This window comes from Montipora capricornis, chromosome 7 (genome assembly GCF_036669925.1).
Source record: "Montipora capricornis isolate CH-2021 chromosome 7, ASM3666992v2, whole genome shotgun sequence".
Lineage (NCBI taxonomy): Eukaryota > Metazoa > Cnidaria > Anthozoa > Scleractinia > Acroporidae > Montipora > Montipora capricornis.
Window position 1 is genome coordinate 22021389 of NC_090889.1, and position 16617 is coordinate 22038005.

At 40.6% G+C, this 16617-nt stretch overlaps 2 protein-coding genes across 10 annotated transcripts in view; one reads left to right on the top strand and one right to left on the bottom strand.

Annotated features, from left to right (window-relative positions):
• Window positions 1-4564: 4564 nt before the first annotated feature.
• Window positions 4565-16617, bottom strand: part of LOC138056430 (uncharacterized) — a 54141-nt gene continuing 42088 nt past the window's right edge. For all 9 annotated transcript variants that reach the window (XR_011133437.1, XR_011133440.1, XR_011133436.1 and 6 more), the window contains one exon: window positions 4565-6490. Coding sequence is in view for 1 of the 9 variants with exons in the window: in XM_068902217.1 (XP_068758318.1) it covers window positions 6095-6490 (396 nt within the window). In the remaining 8 variants the exon portion in view is untranslated. The remainder of the gene's footprint in view (window positions 6491-16617) is intronic.
• LOC138057734 (uncharacterized) lies at window positions 8673-16171 on the top strand. The gene is made up of 2 exons (XM_068903658.1): window positions 8673-8983; window positions 13318-16171. Exon 2 carries the CDS (start codon window positions 13647-13649, stop codon window positions 14781-14783), a length of 1137 nt encoding a protein of 378 aa, XP_068759759.1. The 5' UTR covers window positions 8673-8983; window positions 13318-13646; the 3' UTR covers window positions 14784-16171.

Genomic DNA, 16617 nt, shown 5'->3' on the forward strand with positions numbered 1-16617 from the left:
AATGGCAATGGTCAGATGGGAGAGCAATTTTAAATGAAGTGTCTCTTGAATTTAGGCCTCCAGTTTATCTTCTTGAAAGTCTAACCATTTGCAAGTGAAATTAGAAGGCAGCACTTCTAGCTCTGTCATTCTTCTGACCGGGGTATTAGCACCTGCGAGTTACGGGTCACTCAACCCTTCTGATAAACGAGGGACACAAGACTCGATAAAAATTGATTCGACAAATGCATTACTGAATTTAAGAACACGAAAGGAATCGTGGGAGTACTCGTTTGAGGGATACCTCGATTTGAGAATCGAGCGAATATCGCGATATCGAGGGAGGTCTCGTTTGAGGTTAACCTCATTTTTGGAACGAGGGACGAACTGGGATCACTCGTAAGTAATGACCTAGTTTGAATTTGTGAGAAAAAACACTCACAATTATCGTATACCCTCCATACCCGCAGGGAAAAAATCGAGGCAACTCTCGTAAAGGGGACTCTTCATTGTTTTAAGGATGAACTGTACTGGTCTAATTATTTTGGATGCAATTCTCTTCTTGTTGTTCTTGTTCTTATTACTGTTATTATTTAATTTCACATAGGGACTTGCTGTTAATCATAGTTTTCTTTTCTTTACCAAGTTTCCTCATTAAGCTCGCAGGGAACAGAAAACAAAGGGTCCTTCTTAGGTAGTTATTCTAATGTACTTTAGGTAACGCAGCGTAGGAATTTATTCATTCAAAAATTATTTTATTTTTTATTACTTTAATACACGTTTGCAACTTATCTATCTTACTATATCAGTGTTTCACATTTTGCGCCATTGCAAACCGGTGTAAACTTAAAAAGAAAGGAAAGAAAACTTTCATTGCGCTTAATTTGTATGCCAAAAAACGAAGAATACAAATTTAATTGAATGGGAGCACTGGTCTTACGGGGGCACTCAATGCCTTCTCATTTCGAAAAAAATAGCTCCTTTTTTTAAAGTATCATGTTTCCTGGAATTGTTGCCTGTGCAAGAAATTTACCACCATTTTGTTTTTGGAACACCTAAATGTGTCGCCGAGTGCTCCTGCATGGAAAGTAAGAAATCGTAAGTAAATTTCCAAGTATGACATGATGGTTTGTTTTCTTACTATTACGGTTTGTGAATTGAACACGCGCAAACAAAAGCTATACCATCAAGCGGTCCACCTGTTGTATCCGATTGGTTAAAATAAAGTTCGTGCATGGTGCCATAACGTTTCCATGAACTGCACGACTCCTGCAGTTCGCAAATAGATTGCTCTTTCAGTCTTTATAGTTTAGCTCTTACAAGAGTGTCTTTTAGGGATTTTCCTTTGCGATATAAAATGAGGGGCGGCTCCTTAAAGATATTTCTCAGATATGGTTGGTTCTGTAGAAGGTGCCATTTCCCCATGAGTATGTTCTTGAGGTTTGGCAACGCAGGGTGGTATTGCATTACAAAGGGTAGTATTCTCTTACGTGTATTTTTGTTTCTCTGTTTTAGTGCTTTCTTTCTGTCAGAGATGATTGACCTCTGAGAAGTGTTTTTCTACAGTTGTAGCTGGGTAATCTCTGTTCTTGAGGCGTGCTGACAAATTCCTCATGTTCTCTACAAAAGTAATTTCAGAGGAATTTGTTCTTAGAAGCCTTAACGCGTCTCCTTTGATAAAACCTTTTGTGACGCCTGGTGGGTGGCACAAATAGAAATTCGTGTATTGGAAGGTCTCTGTAGGCTTGAAATGTGTTCGCACGTCAAGGATAGAATCCTTGTTGAATCTGACACCTTTGTATACTTTCGTGTCCAAGAATGTACGTAGTTTCTGTTACTGAGATTTCAGCCGTGAATTTGATTGTAGGATGGAAGTTGTTTGGCTTTAGAAGAAATTCTTCTATTTTGTTTTTGCTCGTGTCCCATACTGATATGACGTCATCGATAAATCTTTTCCAAAAGATTGGCTTGATGCTGCTCTTTCTGAGTATTTCTTTTTCTATTTTCGTCATGAAGATGTCGGCCAATTTCTTCACCTGGCGCCGGTCTTTGCTGTTGTGTCACGCTTGTAATCAATGTTTTATGTAATTTGTTTTTTGTTTTTGTTTTTTGTACCTTTGTAATTTTCAGTACTTATTATTTCTTTGGGGCCTCTGATCTGGAGCTCACGCTCTCTTGAGGCTATCATACCATTTGGCGAAGCTTATAGATAAATAAATAAATAAATAAGATGTTAGCAATGGCTACGGCCATTTTCGTGCCCATGGCTGTTCCATGGGTTTGAAGATAATCTTTCCCGTTAAATTGAACCGAGTCTTCTTGTAGGATCAGACTGAGCATTTCGCTTAAAAAGCTGGTAGGGACTGGAGGGTTTCCTTGGTGAAATTCTTCGTATGCATGACATACAGTTGTATTACCCTCTCGTTGTGGTATGTTCGTGTATAGGCTTGTGACGTTCATTGAAACGAGTATGGCACTGTTAGGCAGTTTAATCCTTTCGATGAAGTTAATAAAGTCTGTTGTATCTTTGAGATACGAAGCTTGTTGTTGTGCTATTGGCTGAATAAGGTGGTCAACAAATGCTGAGATCCTTTCTCATCTGTAGGGCCTGAACACCCTGAGATAACAGGTCTACCGACAAGTTTCGGTTTGTGAATTTTTGTAAAGGCCCGTGCAAACGCTCGCAACATTGTTGGGCCCAACATGTTGCGAGCGTTTGCACACCATGTTGTGTGTTGTTGCGCCTTGTTGCGACTTGTTGGAAGTTGTTGGATGAAGTTTGAAACTGGTGTGTAAAACACTGGTATTCGCGGAAGATCAGGCGTAAGGGAGAGCCATTTAGACGTCATTTTGTCAATGTGGCCTTCTGAGAGCAGTGATTTACTTAGTTGTTGAGCTTTCTTGGCTGTAGTTTCAACCATTGGTTTGTCTAGAGGTCGGTAGTTATTTAAATCATCAAGTAGAACTTGACCCTCGTTAAGTTTGTCTTGTCTGCTCATCAATACGGTCGTGCTGCCCTTATCTGATTTCTTGAGAATAATGCTTTTGCATGTTACATGATAGTTCTTTGAGAGCTTGGCGCTCTCCCGTAGATATATTATCTTTTGGCTTTACCAATTCAGTACTTGCGAGCTCGAATTTGACCTCCTCTGAGGAAGCTTTTCAGAGCTACTGATGGATGGACTGGTGATTTTCAGTCCGACTTAACGTGGAAAAGATGAAGGTTCGCTTTCTTCTCCGTGAAAAATATATTGTAGTCGCATTCGTCTCGCAAATCGATTGAAATCCGCGAAAAGGTGGCGCCTGATAAGATTTTCTTTTGTCACGGGTGTAGGGATGAACTTTAGGCCACGCGATAGTAGAGTAATTTGTTCATCTGTCAGTTTTTCATTCGACAGATTTTTGATATACTGTTTGCGTGACTCAGTGGCGTTACAAAAGTGTCTTTTGTCTTTGATTTTTCTCCGCTCTTTTCTTTTGCGGTTTTTTGCCGCTTTGTTATCTCTGCCGTTTTCTTTCCCTTTTCCCCTTACTTCTAAGGAGCCTGATAAGACACAAGGGTAAGATTCACTTTGTTTATTCACATGTACACTTGTGATCTCATTTGTTCTAACAGTACATCGACTTCGCTAATCTTGGCTTTCAACTCTTCGGCTAGCTCGTTTACATTGTCACCTTTAATTTGTTGACAGGTTTCTTTCTTGCCGGTGATTGCGTTTTCTGGTGAAACGTAGTTGTATAGGTAAAAAGACAAAAACAGCAGTAGACTAGCAACCTTTGTGGCATGATTATGGTGCTGCAGCAAGAATTCCCCTACAAGAAGGGGTTTCTCTCCACAAACTGAAATAATAATCTCTAGTAAAGCGGGTAATTGGGGGGACTATTGTGTGTGTGGATGGTGAGTTGGGGGAAAATCATAGCCAAAAATTAGTCTGTAAATTAAAATGAGGGAGAGAAATTCACAAAGCAAACTCTCAACCTCACTGTGGACTTTGCGGGTAATTAATTAAGTCGTGCGCAGATAGCATGACGCACTATCACTTTGTATGATTCCGACTTCTCCTCTGAACTCTCCGTCAATGCTCGAAGTTATGTCAAAAATCTTCGGAAGTCGCAAGGTCATCTTCGGTAATGTTCGGGCGTCACCGGAAATTCAGATGACCATGAAATTACGGTTTTGACTAGAATGGATACTCCGAAATAAGGTGAGACAGTTCCCGACAGCTTACGTGGCAATACCTGGCAACCTCAGCGTTTACTCGTTTTATCAGATAAACAACACTCTGTTTAAGCAGATCTAGACAATAACTGCTGGGTTAGGTATTTACCTCAAGTGATTAGGTCTAAGAGGTGACTCGAAATGCTAAACTTTCATAGACTGTTCTAATGACACTCTAAAAAAGAATTTAACTTAGTAAAACTTTAGTAAGATCGTTTTGCAATTTATTTACACAAAACTATAAGTGTCTCACCTTGTTTTGGAGAATCCATTCTAGTCACAACCATTAAATTACTCCAAGGTATGTCCAACGATCTGAAAATTACACGCCTGGGGCAAAGTGAATTACGCGAAAGGGAAAACAACTTTTAAGAAGAAAGAGAAGCTTATTAATTAATTGAATTAGGTTATAAAATACCACAAACACAACTTTTACTTTAGCATGACCTATAAACGAGGCAAGTGACTGGCAAAGGGTCTTTCTTCAAGAATTTGCGCCTTTTACTACCAAAAAAGATTCAGTTATAGCACGTACTATGCATTTTAAACTACCGGTATATCTCATCCCAAAAACATTGATTTTTATACCTTCCATTCTCTACGATTTTATCAAAAAAGGGCTTTGAATTAAAATATAGATAAAAGATCCAGTTTCAACATTAAGGTGCAGCACAAGTACATCACAAAAACTTTCGATAAAGGAGGTTCCTGTATGGAATGGTTTAACTATTAATACAAAATTAATGCAACATTTCGCCTCAAGTCGCAAGAAAATGCTATATGGTATTGGTGATGCCGTTTCTAAGCCTGAGCAGTTAGTAAGAAGGTTCAAATTCAAGTGAGCCTCCCAACTCATGAAGTATCAAATCCCTTTGCTCAATGATGACTGGCCAACGTTTGAAAAACTACTGGTCAGCTGTAGTCTAGTTTGAAGATAATTAATCCCTTTCAACCCATGCTATCCTTAGCTGCAGACGATGAAAACTATAGCTTTCGTGAAATAATTTTCTTTCTTGGTAACAAGAATGTGGAACTTTTTGTTTCGATCCCAAAAAGAGGTAAAGCTAGCTGAGTGAGACAGCCCCTGCCAGCTATGACATGCGATAAACATTTTCATTGGGCTTAAAGGCCAACCTTCAACTGACAGGCATCGCGTGCCGTGGAACAATTTTCGTGTATGAAAATTCGGCCAAAGCTGAAATTCATCCGATCAGATCGCTACGATAAGCAATGCAAATTTCCATTAAAAAAAAAACAAAGGGTCGAAAAGCCTGTCGGTTGAACGTGGGTCTTCAAGGTTAGGGATGGGATGGTCCGTTGTCTCCATGTAAGCAGTATTCAAATGTGTGTCACGAGCAGTGAACGTCGTAATTTAAATTAAATAGCTATATAGGAGAAAGAAACACATACCGTGCATTTTTATCTTTCGACACACCCATCCGAAAACATTGGATCCCCATGCTGCTAAGTCACCTCATTAATCTGCTGTGTTGCCAGTGTGGCAGCCTTGATGGTGTAGTGGCTTAGCATGCCCGACTAGTAATCAGGGAGGCGTGGGTTCGAGTTCCGCTCAAGGAAAAAAAGCCAATGTTTTCGGATGGGCGTGTCGAAAGGTAAAAATACACGGTATTTGTTCCTTTCTCCTGTATAGAGTCTATACCTTTCATTTGCCTCGAAATTTCTAACTTTCAATTAAATAGCTGTGAGGAAACAAAATTGACTGTGATGACATTTTCAAAGAGCTAGCTTTTACCCAGATACACGCTATCTTCACGTGAACGTCACGTGCGTTGCTTTGATGGCTCTTTTGCTGCCCTTATGTTACAATCAGTGCCAGAAGGTGTCAAAAACATCATTAAAGTATTCAGGACTGTCACATAGGTGTACCGTTAAAACTTATTGTCGCGCGTTGGGGATGGCTTCATTAATAAGTCGTAACCAGCGACGAGGTTCCCTTATAGCGATTACCACTTGATCTTCGATGCCGGAAACACCATCCACGAAATCAAAGACTAGAACGTTATTCTTTGCCTCAACAGTTAGGATATTTCTCAGAGGAATTGTTATCGTCTCATCTAAACACATTAAACTGAACCAGACCACCTCCGACGTCAAAACAAAAGCTCCGTTTCCATTTAACTGACAACATCCACGGGACCTTCGATACTGCAGATTTGCCCACAAAATCTCTTTGTCGATAATTTTACTTTCCTCAGGAAAGGTTTCCTTGACTCGCTGTTCCAACGTCTGACACCAACAACCGCAACACTGTCCCATTTCGTTTGGCACAGACTGTTAACAAAACGCAAAATGGTAATAATCATATATATACATACATACATGCTTTAACAAACCCTAACCCTAACCTTAACCCTAACCCTTAACCCTACCCCTAACCCTAACCCTAACCCTAACCCTAACCCTAACCCTAACCCTAACCCTAACCCTAACCTTAGATGGGAGAGCAATTTAAAGTGCCTCTTGAATTTAGGCCTAATTCACAAGGCTGGTATTTTCATTCTTAGATTTCAAAGTCTGATCATTGCAGCTGAAATTACAAAGACAGCACCTTCAGCTCAGTTATTTTGCCATATGGACTGGGGTTTTGCACCAGCGATCTCCCTCTCGAAAGCCCGAGGCTGAAATAATCGGAGGGGGGAGGAACAGAGTTGGGAGGATGGAGAAATGGCCCTTAAAGAGTTGGGAAGGGGGAGAAATAGGGGGAAAAAGTAGGGAGGTCGGAGAAAAGGAAACGGAGTATTTTTACCGTCAGAAATTGCAGTGTTTCTATGGGAATCCCATGACAAATAACAATTTTCTGAATTGAATTCTTACCAATTTATGATTCGCAAAGTTAAAATACGAGGCAAAAGGAGTATAAAAGATTGTTTTTAATAATATCTGACCTGCTAATCGCCCTTTCTCGCAGTCGGAGGCTGAATTACTAAGGGCGCAGCTCAACGAGGTCGGGCCGAAGGAGCTGTGCTGCCGGGTAGGCGCTCGAGCCCTGAACACGACCCATGTATGACCTCGGAGCACAGCACCACAGCCTGATGAAATAGGTCGGGAGTCGATTTTCATGAGGGAGAAAAACCGGAGTACCCGGAGAAAACCGACTGAAACTCAGCCTACATACGACCCGAGGCCAGAGTTTAACGGTCGCAGAGGTGGGAGGCACGCTTGATGACCACTAAACCACCCTGACAGAGTCGCGAGTAACAAGGTTGTTAATGAATACTCACTGATCAGGCCCGTAACCAGGAATTTATGTTGGGGGGGGGGGGGGGGGGGGCTAACGAGGCCAAAGTGGACCAAACTACCGAAATGTATTTTTTATTGTCTGATTCGTTTATTTAGGAAAGTAGCAATACATGAGAAATTGTAACGGCAAAGTACACGGTAGGAACTGAATATTTTACCACAATTACTGCTAATCTCGCAATCTGATTGCCTAATTTGCCTTAGTCGATAAGAGTCTATACCACGCTGCTCGCGTCAACGAGTACGTGCCATTTCAGTGGTCAAAATTTGTTGCGGACTCCCTCGGCTGCGCCTCGCGAGTGAGTGCTTAGCAAGGGTATGGTGTCGTTTCATCTATTAGTAAAATTGGAAGCGCCGTGGAAATATATTAAGACGAATACAAATATTCAGTAAACTGCACGAGAACCATTACCTTCAAGCGCAATGAATGCAATTAGGACAGTAGCGAAAAGAGAGCTTGAAGAAAATCCATTACGTATAAGCTTGAAATTTTCAGGCTGCGTTTGGCGATGACCGTCTCTAAAAATTGATTCAATGTTGTTGTGCTGCGAACCGATCGTTCGTACTCAGTGTTTCTTCGATTTGAAAAATTAACCAAAATTCAAATCAATTCAACCGAAGGACTACAAGAAATGGGGTTATTCAAAAGAAACGACTCCACTGATTTGTGAGAAATAGCGCGGAAAGAAATGTACATGTAAATATGATATCAATCACGAATACACTTGAATCGCACGGGATGTTTCAACCATACAAATTCTACCGTACTCATTCTGTGAAGAGCCGCGAATATCCAAGTCAAAGCATGAAATTTTACTCGCTCCAGTTTCTCTTTGATAAGAATTTAACTTATTGATTTTAACATGTAAATGCCCAACGTCTTGCAGTTTTTTCAGGGTCTTAAGTGTACTTCCAAAATCTGGAAGTCCGTTGTGATTGGTCTACGTAAATTCCGGCTCATTTCAGCAGACGCTCGTGGAACGCAAGCGTCTGCTTGAGAGGCGAGGGCTACTAGAGTGCAGCATAGTTAATGCATTGAGATGGTTATGAAACTCGACAAGTTCCTTTGTTTCATGTTTTTGTCCGTATTTTTGGCCTTGACCCTGCACAAAACACACCGTTTCTTCGAGAAGATAACCAATCAAATCCTTCGATTAAAATTATGCGCAAATAATTTGCAAACCCGTGCAGATTGTGCAGGGTCACGGTCAATTTCAACGTCGATTGCGACAACATTGTTCTCGCTTTTGAAGGTTCTAAGGATTCATAACCAGTCCCTCGATTAACTATGAGTGCAGCTAGTTTTAGTTTCCCAATGAATACATTACTGCTTTTTCCATTCTTTGATTTTGTTTAAATCTCACTGTTAAGTTTTAAACTTCAGTTTAACCGACTGCACTCCTTATTGAGTATCAAAATGCGGACCTTTGGGGCCTGTGTTTAACGGGCCTGATGATGAAACCAAGTTATCAAAGTGAAACGTTTGCAAAACGAACAAATTTCCCAGCCCATTGGACCTAAAATGTAAGTACCTTAACATTCATTCTCAAATATGTATAATTCGTCTATTCAGTCTTTCTCAGATATATATTCTTGAAGGTGTTGTGAGGTAAACGTTTACGGAGGAGGGAGAAAGTGGCTCAAAGTAGGGAGAAGAGAGATTTACCCCCCTGTTCCTCCCCCCTCTAATCTACGTCGGTTTTGACTCAGACAGACGCTTTGGAGCTTCTTTCTATATCGATCAAATTAATTGCCAGTGCCTTTCAGGTATCTCTGATTACTCAATTGGCATCCAGTACAATAGTATTTTGAAGGAAGGAATATTGACCACGGCCCAGTTAGGGACTGTGCAATCATTATCTGGAGGGGGGGGGGGGGGGTCTAAAATTAGCAAAGTAGGCCTTAAAATAAAGTTGCCCCCCCCCCCCCCCCCGAATTAAAGTTAATATAATACAACTTTATTTCACTACGCTAGCCACACACAACAAAAGCTGGTTTCCAGGTGGGGCGTAGGTAAACACGTTACAATAAAGTATATATATATATATATTTAAAATAGAAGTATATTACATAGAATCAGTGTGATCCAATAGAAAGCATGAAGGGCGAGGACGCAAGTTTGCGTTTGAAATCAGAAAGCGATTTTGCGGTCTTTGCCTTATAGGGAAGATTATTCCAGAGCATTGCACCACTATACTTAAAGCTGCGCTTCAAAAAATTTGTGTATGGCCTTGGAAGTGCTAGATCAGTCTCGATATTCCTAAGATTGTAATTTATGTTAGTATCATTTAGCTTTACAAAGGAGTTACTCAGTTGGGGGGCAGATAGATCATTGAGGATTTTATACATAAGGGCAGCCTTTGTATGGAAGCGCCTGGTTTCAAGGTTAAAATAACTTCTTGTCCACCCCCGTCTAGAGGGGCCTTCGTTGGGGAAGCGGAAGTGCTTGTTCAAAACCAACTCGGGATTTAACCCAAGTTCTTGAATATATGTTTAATATTGTTGAGATAAACTGTTCATTTTTAGTACAAGGTTTTGAAGCTGTTAATATTAATATTTCTTAAAAGATTCCAAAAATTCATTTTGATTAGCTTACATGTAATATACATTATCTTGAGTCCATGGATTGAGATCAGACCTCTCAGTTTAACTTCTAACCCCCCCCCCCCAAATGTTTAATAAATTACATCTTACCCCCCCCCCCTACCCTGCGCTTTGGTTTAAGTTCAGGCTCCCCTATTAATCTTAGAACCCCCCTCCCCCCTCCAGATAATTATTGCACAGTCCCTTATTCAAAGCTCGATTTAGCTGTATAACAAATGTAGTAACCTGCGATCAGGCTCTATTTTAGTTTTGCGTGGTACGTGGAGTTGGCGAAACGAAATTCACGTTGGTCATTTGCTATGATTTTTTTTCCACTGACTCTAAAAATTGATGTCTGAGGCCATAGAAAGAAAAAGAAGCCATAGAATTTCACCAAATTTGGCAGGTACAAAGTTTGATGAGTTACCTTGCAATTGCCATCTTTTCGTGTGATCTGTCTGTTATTGTGACGTCACAAATGATGTCTAAATTTGGTATGGATTTTGCATTTTAGAAAAGAAATGATAAAAAGTGCATATTAATGTTTCGCATGAGATTTTATGATTACCGGTGAAAACCCCATTTCAATCGGATAAAACGGCTTTAATTTATAAGCAATCAAAGAATTCAAATTTTCCGCCTTAATGCCCATATATGGTCAAAATTTGGCTATTTACACGCTAAGAACATTTAACATATTGGTACAGGAGTTAAGCCTAAAATATAAAAGCAAATTTGTAGTTTTTGTGACTTTATATTTGTGGTTCTATGACGCGTTTTTCGTCACGGAAAAGGTCATTGTGACGTCATAATGACGTTTTAATGAGAAAAACGCGTCATAGCACCAAAAATATTAAATCAAAAAAACTACAAATTTGATTTTATATATTTTAGGCATAACTCCTGTACCAATATGTTAAATGTTCTTTGCGTGTAAACAGCCCAATTTTGACTATATATGGGCATTAAGGCGGGAAATTTGAATTCTCTGATTTTCCGTAACTTTGCGCCGTTTTATCCGATTCAGATGGAGTTTTCTTTAAAAACATTCTTTCAGTATAGCAAAAATGCCTGTAATCTTTTCAACACTGATTTTCAAATTTTTAAGGATGTTACTAAAATTAGATGGCACTTATGACGTCACACTTTTTTAAAACGTCAAAATTACCTTACAATGGCTCAAACCTAACGAACTTTTTTTTTTCTTATTAACATGTTGTAATATCTTCCTTCAATTTAAATATAAACTTTTTATCTGTGGGACAAAACTTGAATTTTCGAGCGAGTGGAAGAAAAGTCCTCTAGAATGACCAACGTGAAAAATAGAGCCTGACCAAATTCCTCTTCGAGATTCCTTCCGTCCACTTTTTTTGATTGATTGACATGTCCTTCGTCGGCCATTCAAATTTACTTCCATTACGCCAATACACGCGTGGACGGCAGATTCACGCTATTTTGTTTTGACCAGAGTTAATTACCGTGGGAGGAATATTATAAACGAATTCGAAAGTTACCGTTGGCTTTAAGGGCCCACAGACGGATTTTTCGCGCGTTGCTAAGGAAGTGAAATGTTACTTCCGGTAACTGACGTCATCATATCATGAGCTGACAAGAAAACCCACTCATAAGCAAGTCACCGAACAAACTGTTGTTTCCATCGAACGTTTTTCCTCGCCCTTCCTCGCGCTCGCTCTCAGATCAACTGCGCATGCGTAAACGAACTGACTTCCGGTTTGAGAAAAAAGCTAAATTTCCGGCGGTTTTAAATTGAATTATAATTTTTTTTACATGGCACGTTTCACCCCCAAATACTGAATATAGCTAAGCATTGATTTTTTAAAATCATCTTTTTTGGAAAAGTTATGAGTATTTCAGTATCGTTTATGTCTTTAAAAAGAACATTTTTCAAAATAAAAAGAAAACCATGCTTGGCTGGATGCAAAAACGAATACAAATTATCAAACCATCGATCAAATACCACAATTTCGTGGCACGGAGACACACTTAGACAGCCATAAAGCAAGGTGACACACGCTAACACCATCCCGGAGTGGCCAACACATCACGCATGCGTACAACCATTTCACCCGGTCTATTAGCAGCCATGGACAGCTGTTTCGGCCTTCTGGGCCTCATCAGCATGGCGTAGCTAACATACCAGGCAAGTGTGTTTAGCACCCCTTTAAGTGGCAGCCTCACATGCCAAACATGTGGTAGGCTGGGTTGGGAACAGCAAAACTGTTCTCTAAACACACCCGCCTGGTATGTTAGCTACGCCATGCTGATGAGGCCCAAAAGGCCGAAACAGCTGTCCATGGCTGCTAATTGACCGGGTGAAATGGTTGTGCGCATGCGTGATGTGTTGGCCACACCGGGTTGGTGTTAGCGTGTGTCACCTTGCTTTTATTGCTGTTTTTAATTTACGTGACACACCGATCTCTTAATGTGATCCACCTTCCCACACGCTTGCCGTGGAAGAACAGTTTTTCTGTTCCCAACCCAGCCCACCACATGTTTGACATGTGAGGCTGCCAATTAAAGGGGTGCTAAACACACCCGTCCGGTGTGCTAGCTACGATATGCTGATGAGGCCCAAAAGGCCGAAACAGCTGTCCATGGCTGCTAATTGACCGGGTGAAATGGTTGTGCGCATGCGTGATGTGTTGGCCACACCGGGTTGGTGTTAGCGTGTCACCTTGCCTTTATTGCTGCTACAAATTTAGAGTTTTCTGTTATTGGTCACGTGACCATGGGCGTGGTATGATGACGTCATATTTAGGGTCATTGGCTTACAAAAGTTGGAAACTGACCAAAATAATGCCAAATTCTCTCAAATTACTTAACTATTACATCCTTAGCAACGCACCCAAAAAAATACATCAGTGGGCCCTTAATTTGAGAAAAACACATTTAAAGCATGGGGAATGTTTTCGACGACTATATTGCGGCAAAGGCCGATGAATATGCAATCTTGTAAGCTTGACATCTTAATTTGTAATTGAGATAACCTACAATCCTCGCCAAAAATCCTTGACTGGCTACACCAACATTGGAAAAGGGAGGGGGACGAAAACGGTGCGAGAATGTTCAAAGTGTTTCAAGGTTTTTGTCTAAGATTGTCTGAAGTGGCGGGAATTTCTTTGAGCATGCGCAGAAGATGAAAGTGAGACTTAGAAAGTTATTGTTAGGGCAACGCGTGGGTATTATGTGTTGTTGCTGTTGTTGTGTAAAAGTGCGAAGAGGATTATAACGCTAGTAGATTTTTGTTTTGATAGTGGCTACTTCTGAAGAAGATTTTAACTGTTATGAGGAGAGTATTGAAGACACGTCAGAGGAGGAACGTGACCAGGGAAGTGAACACTTGCACGATAATGGGTGTTCAGAAGACCTCCATGTGGGATCGCGAGAGAGGCTTTTGCATCGCGAAGTCCGTAGCGTGTATTTAATTACTTACAGTCAAGCCAATCTTGAAAAATTTCAAACGAGAGATTGTTTTGCTAGAACGGTGGTGGAAGCATTCAATGAGACAAGGAGCGGGTTAGCTGATATTGTGCAGTAAGTTTGTAGTCAAGAGCAGCATTCTTCAGGGGGGACGCATTACCACATGGCATTAAAGCTGTCGCATCCACGCCGATGGTTGCGTGTGCGAAATTATCTCGATGACAACCATTCCATTCAAGTGAATTTTTCGTCTGTTCACTCCAATTATTATAGCGCCTGGAGATACACAACAAAAGAAGATCCCGAGTATGTTCAGTCTATGAATCATCCAGATTTGGTCAACAGCGCCCCACCTCGAACACAAGAGGCCAGTCTGACAACAACGGAACGCGGTGGAACGAGGAGAAAAGCAAAGAAAACCAGAAAACGGAAGGCACCTCGACTCAGTATTTTCGATGTATCAAAGCTAGTCGTAGCAAAAGGAATAAAGTCCAGGCTAGAGCTTCTTGCTCTAGCCTCTCGACAGATGAAAGAGGGAAAGGAAGATTTAGCGCAATTCATCGCTAACAGAGGAAGTAAAGTTGTTGACGAGGCCATACAAGTAGGATGGGAAATGGAGGAAGCAGAGGAAAAATTAAAAAGGAAACAAATGACAAGGATGGACATACTACAAAAAGCTCTAGAAGGTCCATGTATCGCTAACTGCAATGGAGAGTGGTTGGAAGTTGCAGAGGATACTCTCGCACGCAATAATCTAAGAGGTGGAAGTTTTCAGAGTGCTGTGCGTGAGCTACTTGAGAAAGGACGCGGCAAGTACCGAAATATTCTAATCTATGGTAGTGCCAATAGTGGCAAGACCTTTTTACTAAACCCGTTGACTGTCATCTACAATACATTTAGTAATCCCGCTACTAGCAATTTTGCTTGGGTTGGCGCTGAATCTGCCGAGGTTATTTTTCTTAATGACTTTCGCTGGAGTCCACAGGTCTTGCCTTGGCACGATATGCTTCTTCTGTTGGAGGGGCAGACAGTTCATTTGCCAGCACCGAAGTGCCACTACGCTAAAGACATTGTCTTTGACACTGACACTCCGATATTCTGCACAGGCAAGCATGAGTTAGTGTTCATTAAGGGAGGCTGCATAGATGAACGGGAGACCGAAATGATGCGAGTAAGGTGGAAAATCTTCAACTTCTTTTCGCAGATTCCACCCGGCGAGCAAAGAAACGTTCCGCCTTGTCCAAAATGTTTCGCCAAATTAATTCTGTCCCCAAACAGTAACGACAACAGTTCGGGATAAGTGTTGAACGAGTTCCCACCAAAGGATCGGCGAATCTCAGCATATTCCAATAAACGTATTATGCAACTTTACAGTATTGCGTGATGGTGACGGAGTGTAAAGTGTAAACAAACGCTGGTAAACCGTACGGTTTACCATTAGGTTTTGCCTTTTATCGCATTCCTGAGTCGTATTTCTCGGTTGAAAATCACCTTGTAGAAGACATTAGTTATAATTGAAATGAATTTTCAAGAACAGCCTCAATGCCATCGTGAAATTCAGCCTTTTCACAACGGTTAACCATGACATGTAATAAAATAAGATTGTCAACAGACCAACTTCTATTTTGACAACGGTAAACCGTTGTGACCTTTACCGCACGTGATTCGACTAAGGCAAAACATGCACAGTACATAGACACTGCAGACTTCCTTTTTTACATCTGTTGCCAAATACAAAGTAATAAATATTACATGGTAGTTCCAAACTATTATCAGTGATTATTATATAATATTCAATAGGATAATTTTGTAAATGTCAATTGCATTATATTTATCTGAAAACATAAAGATACATACTTAATATTTTAGTCTCTGTCCTTGTGTTTCTAGTATTAGTTGTATACGCCTGTCCATGGATTCTATTAAATTGTTTATTTTGGCTACTGGAAACTGAACAATTGTATTTTTCACTCTTTCCTTGAATTGCGTGAAACTCTCTCGCTCTAATTGTTCCTCAATAGCGCTGTCATGCAAGTTGTCACTGACTGATTTAAACATGTTCTCTATTGGATTTAGATCAGGACTGCGTGGCGGTATCTTAAGCAATTTTGCCCTCACTTGTTGCAAAGCAGTCTTTGCGACTGCTGAATTCTGGCTTGGGTCATTGTCTTGAATGAAGAGTCTTGTATTTCCTTTCTTTGAATGCACAAACATTTGCTCAAAAGTGTTTTCAATAAAAGACGCAAAAAAATTTCCCGTCATATGTTCATATTCGTGGCATAAAAATAACCCTACATTGTATGAAATCGCCACTAAAAACTTGACTACCTTCCCTCCAGATCCAACTTTACTCCCTTTCGCGGTGCAAAATTGGTTGAGACCTTCGGATTTTTTGCGATAGATCCTTCTAGTAGGAGCTCGTGCTTGATCAAGCGGGTTGGTCTTGTGCGCAAAAGCAACTCCGTCCAAGTAGAAAGCAATTTTATGAGTCCATAACATCGATCCGTGTCATACTCTTCTCTCACCTTTTTGGCAAATGCAACGCGTAAGCTCTTGTCATTGTTATTAAGCAGCCCTTTTTTCCGGGCTTGGAGATAAAAGTACCCTTTGCTATTTAAGAATCTTCCCACAGTGCGAACTGAAACATCACTTTCCGAGATGTTTGCCTCATTCATGAGTCGCTTGGCAGTAAAGTTACCTTCTGTACGCCTCAGTTTGAGAAGAGCCCTTATAAGGAGTCTCTTCTCTGGATGACAACTTTCTTGGCCTTCCTCTTCTTTGGTGGGTGACCTTTCCGTGAGTTTTGCGAATACGTTGAAGGAGTGTTAAATTCTTTTAGCACTCTCATTACTGTTGCTGCAGATCGGTCCCGTGACTTTTGCTGCAATTTCTCGCAGAGAATACCTCCTTTCCATGTACAGAAATCTGATGAGTGCTCGTTCTTCCGCCGAGGCCGGTTTTCTATTGTACACCATACTTGCTTTTTTCATTGAACTGTGTGACTAATCACACTTAACCTTTATGTCTGAGAATCAAAAAATTCTCCTACCCGTCACTATTGTGGCCAGGCTGTATTCAAATGTTATTTTATAAGACCTAAAATAACATTTCCTATTTATTTCTACCGAAATCTA

Bases quoted from the DNA above. Each gene is read 5' to 3' on its own strand.
- LOC138057734 (XM_068903658.1), top strand. From the start codon at position 13,647: ATGGCATTAAAGCTGTCGCATCCACGCCGATGGTTGCGTGTGCGAAAT.